General features: G+C 41.7%; 1 protein-coding gene across 1 annotated transcript in view; it reads left to right on the top strand.

The window, feature by feature from the left end:
* cacna1aa (calcium channel, voltage-dependent, P/Q type, alpha 1A subunit, a) overlaps window positions 1–16993 on the top strand; it is a gene marked incomplete at both ends in the record, with an annotated part of 68629 nt that overhangs the window by 46493 nt on the left and 5143 nt on the right. Inside the window, 13 exons of the mRNA XM_080510942.1 lie at window positions 94–177; window positions 3530–3646; window positions 3865–3930; window positions 4128–4225; window positions 4567–4717; window positions 4949–5076; window positions 6582–6678; window positions 11031–11136; window positions 11555–11662; window positions 12638–12741; window positions 14474–14589; window positions 14703–14835; window positions 16186–16299. Coding sequence (XP_080367068.1) covers window positions 94–177; window positions 3530–3646; window positions 3865–3930; window positions 4128–4225; window positions 4567–4717; window positions 4949–5076; window positions 6582–6678; window positions 11031–11136; window positions 11555–11662; window positions 12638–12741; window positions 14474–14589; window positions 14703–14835; window positions 16186–16299 — 1422 coding nt within the window. The remainder of the gene's footprint in view (window positions 1–93; window positions 178–3529; window positions 3647–3864; window positions 3931–4127; window positions 4226–4566; window positions 4718–4948; window positions 5077–6581; window positions 6679–11030; window positions 11137–11554; window positions 11663–12637; window positions 12742–14473; window positions 14590–14702; window positions 14836–16185; window positions 16300–16993) is intronic.

The following is a 16993-nucleotide window of genomic DNA, read 5'->3' as shown; positions in this document are numbered from 1 at the left end:
TTTTCTACTTTATCTTCCTTTGTCCTTGTTGCCCCATCTTGCTCCAACCTCTTCTTTCCTTCTGCTCTCGTCTCTTTCTTCTCCCGATCGCAGAATTATTTCAAAGATGCCTGGAATATTTTTGACTGTGTCACAGTTCTGGGCAGCATCACCGACATCCTGGTTACCGAGCTTGGGGTAAGTCGTAAAATTTGAACCATATGTGTATGTTTGAGTGAAAACAGTAATTGATGTCAAGCTAGCCATGTTAGTGGAGTTCAACCGCTGTTTGTTGAGCGAGTCTCAGCATGCGTCTGTGGATTTTTCACATCTGCCACACTGAGTAAAAGAATATAGCGGACAAGACGGGAAGTAAGGAGGGAGCATGAGTTAGAGGCCCCGGTTGAGTCGAGCTTTGCTCAGTCATGCATGAGCATCGCTTGAAAGTCTTATATAATTGCCCCAGTTGGTGGAACGGGGATCAGCTAGCCAGCGTTGAACTGCAAACAGCGAGGCAGAAAGCACACTGACGCTCTGCAGTGAGGCAGCTTCTCCGAGCAGCCTCTCAGCCAATATTGTTTCCAGATTGGAGCGCAGGTGAAGGTCTGAAATTGTACATAAAGAAATAATAGACTTAAGAAGCAAGTATAATAGAAGTGCTGCTTTTTTTTTTTCCTTCTTCTTAAATTTTTCATATGTATCAAAATGAACTGCTTCAAGTGTCATTTATAATTAATGAAAACAAAATGAATTTGGTTTTTGATCTATTATATTAATATAGTTAATGTTTTCCCTTAACATTTAGATTAGTTTATTATGAACTGAATACTTCAGTGTAACACCACAAAAAGATAATATGTCACATGTGTGCAGATCTCTTTGTGCTCCAAAGAGTATCATTATGAAAACACTGAAATAATTCTGAGCTTGCGTTCAGATAGAGAACAATGTGTTCATAATTTGCATTGTTGTTGCATACAAAGTCAAAGCAAAGACAAGTGACTGTGATTCAATTCGTTATTTTTCCGTCCTGATACAAACTTCAGACGAAGATGATTACCTTCGTCCCGGGACTCTAAACATCCTTTTAAATCATGAGGAAAACTGTGCCAAGCATGCATCTCCTTCAGTTTACAGAGAGGTTTGAGGCAAACATCATGTGGAAAGGAAGTAGCGTCAAATGTTTCCTTCACTTCCTGTCTCAACATACTTTGATAATCCCCTGATTTGCTAGAGGATTTCATTGATGCTGAACCAAAGCTAGTTTGGATGGAAAGGGAATAGATTTTCAAGTGTTTCAGTTCAAATCAAACAGTGTTGATTAAAAATTACTATAATTCAGGAACCCATATGACACTCCACTTCTGTCATATGATCCAAGCCCCTTCAGGACTTAAATTGATTTTACTCATCAGTCAAAGCTCTAGAAATATGTAGATGTCTTTGCTTTGTTGCTGTTGTGTGTTTTAATTCAGAATCCACACATTTCTCCAACAGTTCTCCTGACTCTTTATATGCTTTGTTGTTTTAAGGATGTGTAAACTCTGCTGACACACACTTGCTGTTGTATTAATTTGTGTCTGTAATGACCATTGATTTCTTTTCTTGTTTTTTATCTTTTTACATGCTTTCTTTAAATCGCCCACAAACTTTACGACGATCTACTGTAATCTACTTCGCCCCTTCCCTCTCTCCCTCCCCCCCCCCTCCTCCTGCTCCTCCTCTTCCCCCCCTTCAACACCTACTACTTGCTGTGATACCGGTCCAATCAAAATGCACTATGAATCCTCTGTGTCCACCATTGACAACTGGCTTGGTCAATCTGTCTGGTTGTTCTTCGAATCAACCAAAAATCCAAAAATTTGCTGCTATAAACCATATGTCTGCAACATCCACATGTAGATGGTTTGTAATTTTTTGGAGATCTTTTTTTACTGCATCTATTTTAACTGCATCCCTGCGAATGTTACGGTTATGAAATGTGCATGATTTGTTTGACCCCCCCACCCCCGCACACACACACACACACACACACACATACACACACACACACAACTCTCAGTGAGCTACACTTTTTTAGCTATTGCCTCTCTGCCAGTCACTTGATGTACATACATGTACACACACAACATATTTATATGTAATATGGACTGCATTAATATGCATATATCCTTTACTTAAAATGAGTATTCCATTTTGAAAGGAATAAACTGGAATTGATTGCCACGTCAATCCATTGTACACTCATAATACATTCACAGAGTATACACGCACGCACACACACACACACACACACACACACACACACACACACACACACACACACACACACACACACACACACACACACACACACACACACACACACACACACACACACACACACACACGTACTGACACACACTCACACGCTCGCAGACACGACAGTGACTGGGAGAATGACAGAGTGAAGCTTTGCCCAAGGCAGAGAGAACAAGCGATGCATGCAGCCCCTTGCATGTCTTTGACATGAGCCTTTTTCTTTTCACAAGACTCTCTCGCAGACTGAGCGGCTCTGTCATACGTGCCATATTGTAAATAACCTGCATGTGCTGCTGCCACCCCCCTTTTGAGCACTTCCAGTCTCAAACTGCAGTCTTTTGGGTCTTACTTTGGTAATCGAGTAAATGCCATAGATATTGATTTTGGATCAGATTTTGTGGATTTGTTCTTTTTTCATCTCTGAATAAAACTGGGGAAAAAAAAGAAATCTATCCAAAATAATCACTTTTGATAATAGAGTGGTTTCGCAACTCTGTAGAAAACAGCTTGTAAACCACATAATCAGACTCAGGCTCAACCTACGGGATCCTAAATAAGTTCCGTAGACATATAATGATTTGTTGTCGTTCTTTGAATTAGTGTCTATACTTATTTGACTGTGACATCACAACAGTATGTCACATGACTTTTGTGGTCACCCCCTTATATGGTGCATGTGTTGCCATGAGATTTCCGGCTTTGCTTTTGACTCGGTTCACATCTGCATGCTGTGGGTTTGCTTTATTCCAAAATGTGCATACTTTGCCTTGAGAGAATTAGTGCATTTGGTTGTCTTTCCAAGGAAGCGTCCTGATGTCCCTGCACTCTTACTACTCACCAATCCTACCACGACTACTAATATGATTCCCAATTGGATGAAACTAGCTAGATTTGGATGATTACCTTTCCCCTTGTGTTGTATTGTTTGGGTTTGTCTTTATTACTGAGTATGAAAAGCTTGTCAGAGCCTTGCTGATTTGAGTTCGGTTTGCTTTGACTTGTTTGGCTCCTCATTGTTTCATTTGTACTGAGTTTGAATTTCCATTTCTTTTGGGTTTGACTGTTTTTTCCTCTCATTTCTTTATATTTTTGTTATCTGAGAAATATGCTTTGCACTAGAAGCGCCACTAACTATTTCTTCCTTTTATTCCTGTGCTTTGCTCTCCCCTTCCTCCCCTTTTCTTCTCTCTCCCACCTTCAACCGCCTCGTCGCACCTTTCTCTCTGGCTGCATTTTGGCTGTACTCTAGAATAATTTCATCAACCTGAGCTTCCTAAGGCTGTTCAGAGCAGCTCGTCTCATCAAGCTGCTCAGGCAGGGAGAAACCATCCGCATCTTGCTCTGGACCTTCGTTCAATCCTTTAAGGTTCACGTCAAACTATACAGCATAACACAAATCTTATATATTTTTATATGTAGAGAGAGAGAGAGAGAGAGAGAGAGAGAGAGAGAGAGAGAGAGAGAGAGAGAGAGAGAGAGAGAGAGAGAGAGAGAGAGAGAGGAGCTTACATTTTTTTTAAATATCGTGAAGTCTTTAAACTCTGTGCCAGCTTAATACAAAGTGATTATTGTGTCTCCCCTCAGGCTCTGCCTTATGTCTGCCTCCTCATTGCCATGCTGTTTTTCATCTATGCCATCATTGGGATGCAGGTGGGTGCGAGCCTAAAAATGCTACAGTGCTTTTGGGATTCATTAAATATCTTTATAGTAGAGTTGTGATGAGGAGGATGCAACAAAGAATAAAAATGAGGCTGATCGTCGTCATAAGAATTTGGTGTGTGATGGGGGGGGGGGAGGTTAATGAGATCATACAAATAGTGTCGTAACGCGTTCTCTTCACCTCACAGCTGTTTGGGAATATTATGATCGAGGAAGATGGAGAGAGTGCCATCAACCAACACAACAACTTCAGGACCTTCGTACAAGCGCTGATGCTTCTCTTTAGGTGTGTGTCTGCGTATTGTAATCAGTATTTGTACATTAAAATTCAGCCCACCTCACAAAGCTTGAAAGCACATCAGATCCTGCAAAAGAATAAGCTGTGGCGCTCATGTGAAGCATGTGGACTGCGGACCAAAACTGGTCACCGTGGGGTTTTTTTGGGTTTTTTTTTCACTTGAAACGCTGTCGTCAGAGGAGAAAAACAGTAGGATTTCATATTGTGGTTTGGGTTTTTTTTTTCTTGGAGGAATCCATTATATGATTCTCTGTTTCGGTGCATTTTTTTTTTTTTTTTTCAAACTTTCATCAAAACCTTCACCTTCATCATCTTCCCAATGTCTACAGGAGTGCTACAGGAGAGGCGTGGCATGATATCATGCTGTCGTGTCTGGGGGGCAAGGAGTGTGACCCCCTGTCAGGGAACACAGAGCCGGAGTGCGGCAGCCAGGTTGCCTACCTCTACTTTGTCTCCTTCATCTTCTTCTGCTCGTTCTTGGTGAGCACATGATTCAGACTCAAACGCACTCAATCACACGAGATCCACGTTCAGCTGATCTATTGGCATCCAAAAAAATACAAATATATAGAGACAGTTATACTGGCATCTGCGTAGGGAATGTTTTGTTGTGTTGTTTTAGTTGCCCTGTATGAAGGCAATCGGATCAGACTTCAGATGCTGTTTTTCTTTTTAGTTGATTAACATTTGTGTGTTTGTGTGTGCGAGTAGATGCTGAATCTGTTCGTAGCCGTTATCATGGACAACTTTGAGTACCTGACAAGAGACTCATCCATACTGGGACCTCACCATCTGGATGAGTATGTCAGGATTTGGGCCGAATATGATCCTGCTGCCTGGTGAGTGATGAGATGCATGCACTCAGGTGCAAATCCTCATACATTACATCTGGAGATTTCACACAAACACATAGAAGTATTTGCAGATGTTACAGTTTATTCATTTTGTCCATTAAGTCCACATGGGACCACAAACAAGGAATATTCATCAGTCTCTATTTTTAATGTGATTTTTTTTTTTTTAGTTTCCCCACACAGTGCAAGACTCAAGCAAAGAAAGCAGTCCCTTCTTTTTCTTGTTTTGTTTTGGGTTTGTTTTTTTTTTTAATTGGTGAAATATCACCATGATATTTTGGGTCATATTATTAATGAAGAAACCACAAACTTTAGCTACTTGAAAGTAGTTTTCTATCAAAGCAGCTGCAAGAGGGCTGTGACGGATCTGAGCATAACCTCATCAGGAATCTGGTTATCTCTCTCACGCCGTACAGCCCCATCCCTGATCCCTCCTCTCCCCCTTTTCGTGAACCCTCATGAGATGCCCTTCACCCTTTCCCAAACCCCTCTCCTTTTATATCTGGAATCGGCATACTGCAAAAAAACTTAATGTGGAAAAGTCTACACGCCCAAGAAGTACTTCCCTGTAGCCTGAAGGTCTGCTGTAGACAATGCTAAGTTTCAAGGTATCTGTATTCCAGTGCCTGTGTGTTGCCCTCATGCTGTCCTGTAGGCTGCACAGAAAGTGATTTAAAAAGAAGGAATTAATGAGAAAATGCCAAGTTTGCACAAATATAATGTTTATAATAAGGGACAGAGCTAGTACTGATGTTAATAATAATACTAATTATTGGCATGTCTAGTCATTTGCCTGATAAATCCGTAAGAAGGATTGCATCTGAATAATTATTTTCATTCATTGGTGCACCATCCATAATTGTGAAAACAATGCTTTTTTGGGTTGTTTTTTTTCTTGAAACTAACCTGCAATTTCTCAACTACTAATTTACTGACTGCTGCACAATTAACAGACGGCAGGAAATGAAGACGCATGGCTGACATTGAACATGTATTTAAGAAGGAGGAGCATTTTACACACCAAGTAATTATTAAGCAAATAGCCATTTAACCAAGCACATGCTTTCCTGGTCTGTTGGTAGATCTTGAATTATATTGTGCACACATCCTAGTTAGGAGCTGGTGTGAGAAGCTTAAGGGAAGTGGTGTCAGTCTGAGGAGGAGGCTTAAAAGAAGAACCAATCGAAGATTTTTTTGTAGCAAAAAAAAAAAAAAAGGATGACTGTTATAAAATACCCTAAAATGATGTGTTTATTTTCTCTCTGTGTGTGTAGAGTTTGCACAGATGCATTCAAGTGTCTCAATAATCACTTTTTGCACATTGTAAAGTTTTTTCAGATACTGTGTTCTTGTCAATCTTGTGCTCTTCCTCCCAATGTTCTCTTTTTCTGGATGTACGTGTGTGTCTTTTTTTCCTGTTTGTGTGTGCGTGTGTGTGCGTGTGTGTGCGTGTGTGTGTGTTTGTTAACTCCCCTGTATTCTTCTTGCAGCGGGCGCATACATTATAAGGACATGTACAGTTTATTACGAGTTATCGACCCGCCTCTCGGCTTAGGCAAGAAATGCCCCCATAGGGTGGCCTGCAAGGTTTGACTTCCATTCAAACAAAACCTCTCAACCACACTTGCTAGCCACAGCATCCAGGAATGGAATGAATGCCGCTTTGTACTCTCTGTTATATTTTTTTTTTATTTTTATATTTTAATTATTATTTCTTTTATCATTTCAACTTTAGAAATTATTTTCCACCGTTTTTGGACTTGCATTCTGAACTGCTGGGAGAATGTGCGGGACAATGCAGACACCCAGAGAAGCATGTGAAATGCATTAAATGACATGCAGGAGAAAGAGAAAAAAAAAAGCTACATTTAAACTTTTTTACCACATTGTAATTTTTCTTCTTTTTTCTTTTTTCTTTTTACTTGTAAATTATATTTTACTTTTGCTTGCTGTGGAGCCATGGCTATATTGTATTAAGCTACGGTTGCCGACTGTAGTGTCGCATTGTTCTTGGTTTTTTGGGGGTTGGGGGAACGACAGAAACTGCATTGACACCCCTCCCTCTTCACCCCCTACCCCCTCCTTCAGAGCTTGGTGCCTGCTGTCAAGCTCTGTCCAACACTACTGTGCAAACGTACATGAACATTTCGTATATACCTTTGTTGCACCGAATATCTTACAGAAGAATATTTACGACCCATAGTACATCCCTCAGTCTCTCCCCTGTCATGTACTCCGTCTTTTCTTTGACAAACTGTAAGAGAGTGCTGGAAGCTCAAAGAAACGCCCCACAGTCTCTCCAAATCAACCCCAAATCCTCCGTCTTTCTGTTTTGTTATTTTACTTTTTGTCATTTCTCCCTTCCTCCTCATCTCTCTCCTCTACTTTAATCAATGGTCTGCTCCATCTCCTTTTTACGAGTGTATTTTCTCCGACACTGTCACTCCCGTTGCTCCCCTCTCCCAATATCTTCATCTCTCTCTGTCTTTTGTGCTTTTTTTTTTTTTTGTTTGTTTTTGTGGTAACGGTGTGCTGGCTCTGGCTGATGCACTGACGCAGTGGCAGGATCAGTTGCAGGGAAATGTATGACATGCTGAGGCACATGTGTCCTCCACTAGGCCTTGGGAAGAGGTGTCCAGCACGGGTGGCCTACAAGGTCAGAAAGAGCCCCATCTTCACCCGAGTCCTCTATGGGTGTCGCGGGGTTTGGGTGGGCGGTGGGTGGGGAGGAGGGGAGGGATGGGGAGGTTTTCCCTCGGAGCAAGGGACCAGGGACTGAAGTGCTCCACGTGGTGTAAACTTTAGTGTCGTCGTTTCTTTGGTTCCTCTGTTGTTGTTTTTTTTTCTGTTCTTGGGAAGTCGGGATGGGCTGGTCAGTGTTGTGGCATTTGTGCGGTGGTGTGGGACTGGTGGGTGGAGGAAACGAGACAAATTAGGCTGAAGGGTTTCAGATGTGGGGGTGTGTGTATCCACAGGAGGGGACGAAGAAGAGGGACCTTCTCAGCTCGTTTGCACCGTGTACAATGACCACAGGCTCACTTACACCAACATGAAAAGCATACACGTGATACAATAATTGCTGTCATAGTTTCTTTTCAGCAGTAATTATTTGCTGTGAGATTTTACGTTGATGCAAATATATGTATGAAACATCTAAGATATGTATCAGTGATTTAGAATTCATGATATGTAGACATTGTTAAACATACACACTCCTACACTGAAGCATGCGTGTGCAGCAGGGCTTGGAAGGTTCACTAGACTTAAGTCCTCTGACTCGTTCCATCCTGTGGATGAGGCTGATACATACACACACACACGCGCTCACATGCACACACACACACGCACACGCACACACACACACACACACAAATGCAGAATTAGGTCATATCAACCTACACATAGATATTCTCTGTTATTTCTCATGGTAGAGAGAGCAGAAGGGCTTGTGTCAGTGATGTGTTTTCCTCTGAGAGCCTTTCGGTTGCCATACAGAAGCAGTTCTTTTTTTTTTTTTTTTTTTTTTTTTTTCTGTCACCCTTCATGTAGCAGCTCAAAGCCCCCAAGCAGCCTTTTCTATCTGCAAGTCCAATCTTCTACTTGTCCTTTGGTTCTGTCGTCAATGCAGTTCTATTCTGTTTCCAGCCCCCCCTCATTTCTGCATATTGCCCCATTCCCGGCACATATATGCTCCCTCACCTGCCTGCATGTGACTATAACACCACCTCCACCTCTCTCCTATACGCACCCTTGTCTGTCAAAAACAACACAAATATAACAGAAATATCACACAATTTGTCATGAAAATACAAATATACAGAATTATAGATTGATTTCTTCATGTTACCACCCATGCTTCAGGGTGTTCAGGAGATCACTCCATTGCTTCATCATCATCATTTCTTCAATAAACCTGAGTCAAATAGCTCATATGCTTTACACTATTTTCCATAGCATATGGATGAGGTTTAAAGAATAAAGGCAATTTACAATCAATCTCAGTAGCTACACTGCTTTGTTTTTATGTGTGGATATATTTGTCAATGTCTGACTTTGCCCTCCACCCGATTATAAAACACACACAAAAAAAAGCTTCCTTAGTATGTACTATTTGACACAGGTCTTTTTGCCTCCTTGCTATTTTTCAGTTATTCATTCCTTTATGTTGACCCCTGCTTACCTCCACCCATACTTACAGCGCGCTATCCTCATCTTTTTAGTTTTATCTTCAAACCATTTTGCAATTCTAAGTGTCCTTCCTTTAAAAACAACAACAACAAAAAAAGTCTGTTCACCAGCTAAGGTAGGATCTTAAGCTTTTCCTTTGAAAATCTCTACTGGAACGATTTTCCATAAAGGCAACGTCCTTAGCTTTTTTTTTTTTCAATACTTGTGCCAATTTTCCAAACACTTTCCAATGAGACACATTCACGTCTTACCTTTGACCCTACAACCAGTCCACCGAACAATGACCCGTCTACTTGCACTGCTTTTAACCTTAAATGTTCTCAGTACTGAGGACAGACCGCAGAGCCTTCAGGCAGGATAGCTTTCGTACAGACACAGTCAACTAAGTGTGCTGATATATCTTTTTTTTTCCAGCTTTGTTTTGTCTTCAGCCTTTCTATTTCAGTCACTTTTTTTCTCTTTACATGCTCATGTCCATAGCATATTGATTTTTCTTTCTCTATCATCTCTTTCCCTAAAGGTTTCCCCTTCAATTCTTATTATATCTGTTTTCTATATCTGAAACATTTATTTTCACCTCTCTTTTTTTTTGGTCTGCATTACTCCTCTATTACATTCACTTGAAATGTCATGATGCATCTTCGCACCAAAACTTCCATGGTGGGCTTTATTTTTCCCTTCTTTTTCACAAAACACTGCTCTCTCTCGCCTATTAACCCTCCAAGTCTGTGCTCATTTTTCACACATTAGACATCAGAAAATTTGCCGTAGAACTTCTTTCTCCACCATTTCAGCGCAGCACCGTCATTGAAAATGTTTCTTATTGCCTCTAATGACAATCACAACTCACAAATTCACTTTAATGTCGCCAACAGAGGATGCTTTCTGTGTACAGCTGCACAGCTGATCGTCCTGTGAGGCATTGTGTGTGTGCAATGCATGCTGCATGAGGCTGGGATGTGCAAGAATGGTTTGTGGGGATATGGGTAAAAAAAAAAAAAAAAAAAAAGAGAGAGGCATTTTATCGGAATGCAGAGGGAGGCATGACACGATGCATGTTTGGATCGTCGGCGGGTTGTTCTCTTTTGTCACCAAACACACACGAACATCACTCAGTGAGTTGGTGTGTGTGTCTTTGTGCTGTTGGTTTCTATTACTGTCCAACAAGATCTGCATAACCAATAAACGAAAACCAAAGTGTTGTCCTTCCTCGGAGTAGACCCTGGATTTGTTTTTGGTTTATTGGTTTACTGTCTGGTCTGTTTCATTTACCGTGAACCTCCAAACCTGTAGGAGGAGCTCTGGGTCATAGTAGCTGCTGTTCAGCCTGTCCTCCTCTTTCTTTCTAAATTGAATGCATGTGTAACCAACACGTGGAATCTTTTAGATATACTTGAAATAAATCACACTCATAAATCAATTAATAATATGAGCCATGGGCCAATTCCATTGCTTATAGATAAATGTATTCTGTTAGCTGTCACTTTGCTTTAATTGCATCACCGAAATTCTAATTGGCCTCTTCATGTGACACTCGGTGTGAGCCAGAGTCATGCAGGCACACAGTCAACGCCTGCTGCAGATCCTATGCACAGCTATGCACAGCTCCTTCAACTTCCCAACCCTCACCTCTCCCTTCTCCCCTCCCTGCCAACCGCTCAGGGCTCCTCCCCCTTGTCACCCGGAGGTTCCACATGCACCCACTAACCTCCCAATTATCTCACCGCTCAACCTGATTGGCTTCCTCACAGAGACTCCTTCGGATGGATCTGCCTGTGGCCGATGACAACACGGTCCACTTCAACTCCACTCTCATGGCTTTGATTCGCACGGCGCTGGACATCAAAATCGCCAAGGGTGTGTAATGTTTGAAATCACTCTTTTTCCTTTGGTTTGATTCTTTTTTTTTTCTTTTTTTTTTGTCTCATTGTTTCTGCTTATGTACAGAATCCAAACGCTTTGAGTCTGTAGGGGGAAGTCCCGTGGAGTCAGGATGCTGCAGTGATTTGATCTTTATAATTTGTATTGTCAATAAAAACACTTTTTTCTCTTTGTTTTCATGTTTGTATGTCCTATCTCACATTTTTTTTTGTATCAATCTTGGTGGGTATGAATGTGTGTGTGTGTGTGTGTGCGTGTGTGTGTTTGTGGGTGGGTGTGTCTAAACATTTCAACGTGCATTTTTGTGTATCCACAATATTTTGGCATGGATGTCCCTGTATTTCTGTACGGTTCGGTCTGCATGTGTGTGGGTGTGTGTTATGAATATGTATAGGTGGTATCGACAAGCACCAGATGGATGCAGAATTGAGGAAAGAAATGATGGCAATCTGGCCCAACCTCTCCCAGAAGACTCTGGATTTGCTGGTTACGCCACATAAGTGTAAGTTGCAGAGTGTGGGTACAGGCACAGCAATGTGGCTTGGCCCGACCGCGTTTGTGCCACCCAGAGCTCCCACGTTGTTTCTCTTCACGCCACCAGAGGTTCGCTTCACTCAGCCAGTCCTTGTCACTGCTGCACCCTCTGAATCACGTGGCATCTCACCTCACACACTCACGTACGACACACAAGTCTTTCTGTTCATGATTTACTTGAGCTTTATGGATAAATAGATGCACAGAAGAAGACTGCATGTTTGACCCCAAGCGGTACGCTAACACAGTGCTATTCCTCCTGCCCCTGCATTCAACTAGATACACCACATGCACCAGAATACACTCACCACTAGTTCCTGACTCCCGTCACTTCTCTCCCTGCCTGCGATCAGAGGGTGCCTTACTATAGATCAACTCTCTATAGACGTCTTTTCACTCCAGGATAGCTCTGTAGACGAGGCATATACTCCAAAGTTTGTAACATTGAATACACTCAAAACAGACAAATATTAATTAACTTGGATAAATTGCTAAGGAGCCAGAAGCAAGAGTTGTTGCCTGTTATCGCCGTGCATGAGATTTTCTCTGAAAATCACAAGAAAAGAAAATTGCATTTGTTTTTTTTATTCAAGCTTTGTGACCAAGCCCCAAAGTATGCACATATGGCATGTTAATAAATGTAATTGAAGGGGCTGCATTTTGTTAGTAGTATAGTTTTGCTAATGCAAGCATGATCTATTTAGTGTTTTATTGTAGTATGCTATTGATCAATGTACAGTAAAATGCTAAGTAGAGTGATATTAAATTTAAGTGCTGTATTATATCTGTCAGTGAAAAGACCATTTGCTTTGTGTTCATGTGTGAGAGGAGTGTGGAGGAGTGCGAGAGTTGCGTGCATGTGCCACCCTTTCTTGCCATTCCTCGCGCTCAGGGTCCATACAAAAAGGGTCTAATCTTCCAGGGTAACTTGTCATTCTCTCAGCAGCGACAGACCTGACGGTTGGGAAAATCTACGCTGCCATGATGATCATGGAGTACTACAGGCAGAGCAAGATCAAACGATCACAGGCTCTCCGTGACGAGCAGGTAACGCCCCACCTGCATCTGACCCTTCAAAGTTAAAGGCAGACTGACGTGCTGAAATCAAGGCCACAGGTCTGTAGCGTTGTTTTTGCAAGCAGGGGCTGTGACAGCTTAACGGGCCTCCACACAACCTCCCCAAATGGATCTGTGTGGGCTTTCCTTGCCAACAGAAGCAGTGCTGCCATCTTGTGGAAAAATGCAAACCCACACATTCTGAATTCTGAATCTGTCAGGTAGTGCAGTTTGAAGGGGCTGCAGTGTTGTCACAGCCCTGAAAGTGCTCCTTCCTGAACCGTGGGAACCTTCACAGCAGCTCCCGAGTCCCTATCTGTCTTGTATCGACTGCTCGTGAAGATGCTGTAGCTTGGAAATTCGCCTTTCCTGCTTTTCACTTGCACAGTTGGCCCTGCATTGCATGATGGCCCTGAACCTTCCTCGTAAAGGTGAAAACACCACAGGAATATTTCAGTGAGATAAATGACCAGCCTTTATGATATAATTGTTCTATATATTCATATTGTTGTTGTTTTTTACACACAAACAGTAACAGCATAATATTAAAGACTGGCAGATTTATGCGGCAGCATAAACATGTGCCTGCTTTTAGGTATACTCAAGCCTTTTTCCTTTGCATGTGTGAAATATCCCCCCCCCCAAAAAAAAAAAAACAGAAAAGCACCCCTATGTTTTATTTTTCCTTGTGCACCTTTTTCTATCCGTCTGCTTTGCTCCGTTCCTTTACAGTCTGGCAGCAAGTAATAGAAATGTTATTTACTCCAAATGTTCTTTCTCTCTTCGAACACAAACTATACATCATCTCTGCCACCTTCACTTCCTGGTCCTACCTTTATTAACATACAATAACAGTTACTTTGTAGTGTTTTGTAATCATGAAATGGTCAATAACACCTCTGATCTCAAGTTTTTTAAATGCTGCTTTATTTTGGTCACGTACAGTGATTGGACAGCAAACACTTTGAGGTTGTGAAAGGTATTTGTTAGGTAGTGCTCCGACTACACTGAAAAAAGAAAATGGACCAACTTAACTGAATTTTCTCAATTGGTAACATTGAAATGAATCAAGTTCTTTGAAATTTAGAAATTTAGAAAGTTAATGAATTAGATTAAGTTCAAAGAACTTGATTGATTATTATTATTTAAGTTGGGGGTTTAGGGTTAGGGTTTCATTTTTCAGTGTACTTCTTTAGTGGGTGACTAATAAAGGACTGTAAATAGGAAATGTATCCATTCAGATTTGACTTGAGGCTTCCTGCATTTCACCTGCTCTATGTTCCCCTCCACAGGATTATCTGCCATGATGTCCACCATCTTCCTTTGAATGGGGCCTTTCTTTTATCACTTCCTTTTTATGACATTCAGCTTTGCTTCTACTTTCCTCAAAAAGTTTGATGGTCGAATTGTTTTCGGAGGTGTATTTTGTTTTTCTTTTCTTTTTACAATCAATTGATCAGTTGTAAAGACCATGAGGTGATCATTAATCACTGATGTGTCATTGGTCGTTAATTTGCGGTCTCTCTCTTTCACTTACCTCTGCTGGGTATCACTTCCTGGAGAGTTTCTTTCTTTCCTCTCTGTATAATCTTGTTTGCCTGGCATTGCTTGAGCCAACTGCCCCCCCATTTTCCACCCCTCTGTTACTGCGATGCTCCTTCCTCCCATTTCCCCGTCAGTCTGCCTGATAGCTGGCGATGGCCATGTTGTATATCTCACACAGAATCGAACGCCATTACTGTTTCAGCGCGTGGAGCCGCCTACCCCCGCCCAGGACGGGGGTCCGGGACTCAACAACGCCCTACCTCCACCTGAAACCACAAACACTGTCAACAGCCTGTGAGTTAGATGTCGATCGTGTGTTTTGCTCTTTCAGGAGGTAGTTTGCCAGGAAGGGACTAGAGTGGGAGGATGTGTGTGATGGTCAGTGTATATATGCATGCGTTTGACAGGCCAGTGGAGGGGGGGATACCGCAGAGCCACTCCTGGGTGACGGCTCGTGCTCAGGAGATGTCTCAGAAGGTCGGCAGCTGGAGCCCTGAGGGACACCCTGACGGTAGCCTGGGGAGCATGACCAACTCACAGGTAGAATGAGGATACCGTCACACACAGGAGCTGCACACATGACGGCACATACACACAGACATAAACACGCTACACATTACAGAGGCAACGTGCATCCCTGTTGTTTGTAGATTTGCATCAAGATAATCTCCAAACATTTGGTCCATTCAACATCTGTTTTTTTTTTATTTTCATGCCATTGTTATCAAACAAAACTGCCAAAGAAGAATCGAGAACCAGTAAATAGTCAAGCTATAGTCTTTACAATGGTGAAGCTTACAATGACAACAGTGTTGTTTTTTTGTTTTTTTTGTTTTTTTCACTCAAAGGTTAAAATCCTGCACACAAAAACTGAATCATGACTATGGTATCATTATCTTTCTTTCCATAGTATCTTTATCAGATGATCATTGTCATTGCTGTGAGGTTCTGTTAACTTTACTGCAAATATGGCGTTTACATTTCTGTGATATCTCCCATCGCTTTAACCGGCCTATTCATTACTTTTTTTTTTCCTTTATGTGCTTTTGAAATGTAGCTTCCTCGTATCTTCAGACTCTTTCATGAAGTTGTGTCCATGCTGTTTCTGTTTATAGATCTCCTGGAGAACCTGACGGGTCTCTGGGATCAATAGGATCATGAACACATTTCACTCATTTTCCACATCAGCCAGCTGAAGTCTGTTGGAATTGAACAACAACCTTAATATTGATCCAAGACATGACAATGAAGCACCTCCGGCTGTTGATCCAACTCTGATTTCAAAGTGCAATCGAAATTAAATTGATGTTTATATATGTGCTGTACACCAGCTGTGCCATAAACTAACTGTATGAACGAATCTGACAAAGCATTTGTAATTTTTACATAAAATCCAATTTTTTTCGCCTACAATGTATCCGCGCCTGCATCTCTCAAACATTGTCATCTAAACACATGTGTGTTGGGTTTGGGGTTTTTTTCCGCATGCCTTTTGAGGTCAGTATGATTTTCCCGTCAAATCCATACTGCAACTCACACTCTTTTTGATTTAGCATAAATGCCATAAAAAAAAAAAAAATCCTCTGCCAACATTTACTTGCAGCTCAATTGACAGCAGTATAAGGAAACACAAAAGAAGATCGTCTTATGTGGGAACACCAAAATAACTTTTTTTTAATCCATTGTACAGTAAAAACCAAGCAAAACCACTCACCATACCTACATATGCTAACTAAATTACCCCACTGACTACACTCAGTTCTCTGCTTTCTTTGGATAACAGACTTTTCCACCTGTCCCCCCATCCCCCCGTCCCCCCGTCCCCCCGCTCCCTATTAGTTTTCATGGCGACCAGTCACACCATCTCCTCCTCTCCTGCTCTGTTTGCAGACGGTAGAGATGAGAGAGATGGGGCAGGATGGGTACTCGGATACTGAGCACTTTCCACCAATGGAAGGCCATGGCAGGGCCGCTTCCATGCCCCGCCTCCCAGGCGACAACCAAGTGAGCAGCATTCTCACCTCTCCACTGTCTTTCTACTTCCCCGTCATTATGTCTGTAGCCCGTCCCCCTTTCGTTTAAAAAAAACATGATAAATGAAAAAAATCCTATTTACAGAGGTCTGACTCATTGCTTAAAGTCATGGTCCAATGGTCGCTTGAATCCTGGCTGGAGAAATTTACTAACAAAATGTATATAAATTCCTGCAACATTCCTGACGTGCTAGTGTCTGTCACTGTAATGTGGTGACCTCCAAGCTTGAATTCAAAAGGATGCTATCTAAGCAAAGTCAGACTTTCCCTCACTTTTTTTTTTTCTGTCATTTCAAACTTATTTATTTATTTATTTATTTTGTCTCTTGTTTTCATCCCATCCACCTGCATGAAAGATTTTTGTTCAATTTGTGGTCGCCTTGTTTTACATCCTCATACCCTCATCCATTTTGTCTTGCTTCATATCTCGGTGAGTGCTCTGGTTGTCTTTCACACACAGCAACATTATTTTACACACACACACACACACACACACACACACACACACACACACACACACACACACTGCACTCACATTGTTTCCCCCCTTATTTTCGGGACCCTGACTTATTTATCCTTTGTGGTTACACTAAACTGTTTCTTCCTTCCTATCAAAGGATTTTCCTGTGCTGAACTCATTTTGAATTCCAGGGACTTATAAACTG

The sequence above is a fragment of the Blennius ocellaris genome, assembly GCF_963422515.1.
Source record: "Blennius ocellaris genome assembly, chromosome: 16".
Lineage (NCBI taxonomy): Eukaryota > Metazoa > Chordata > Actinopteri > Blenniiformes > Blenniidae > Blennius > Blennius ocellaris.
The sequence above is the reverse complement of the archived record's forward strand: the minus strand, read 5'-3'. Positions and strand labels throughout refer to the sequence as shown.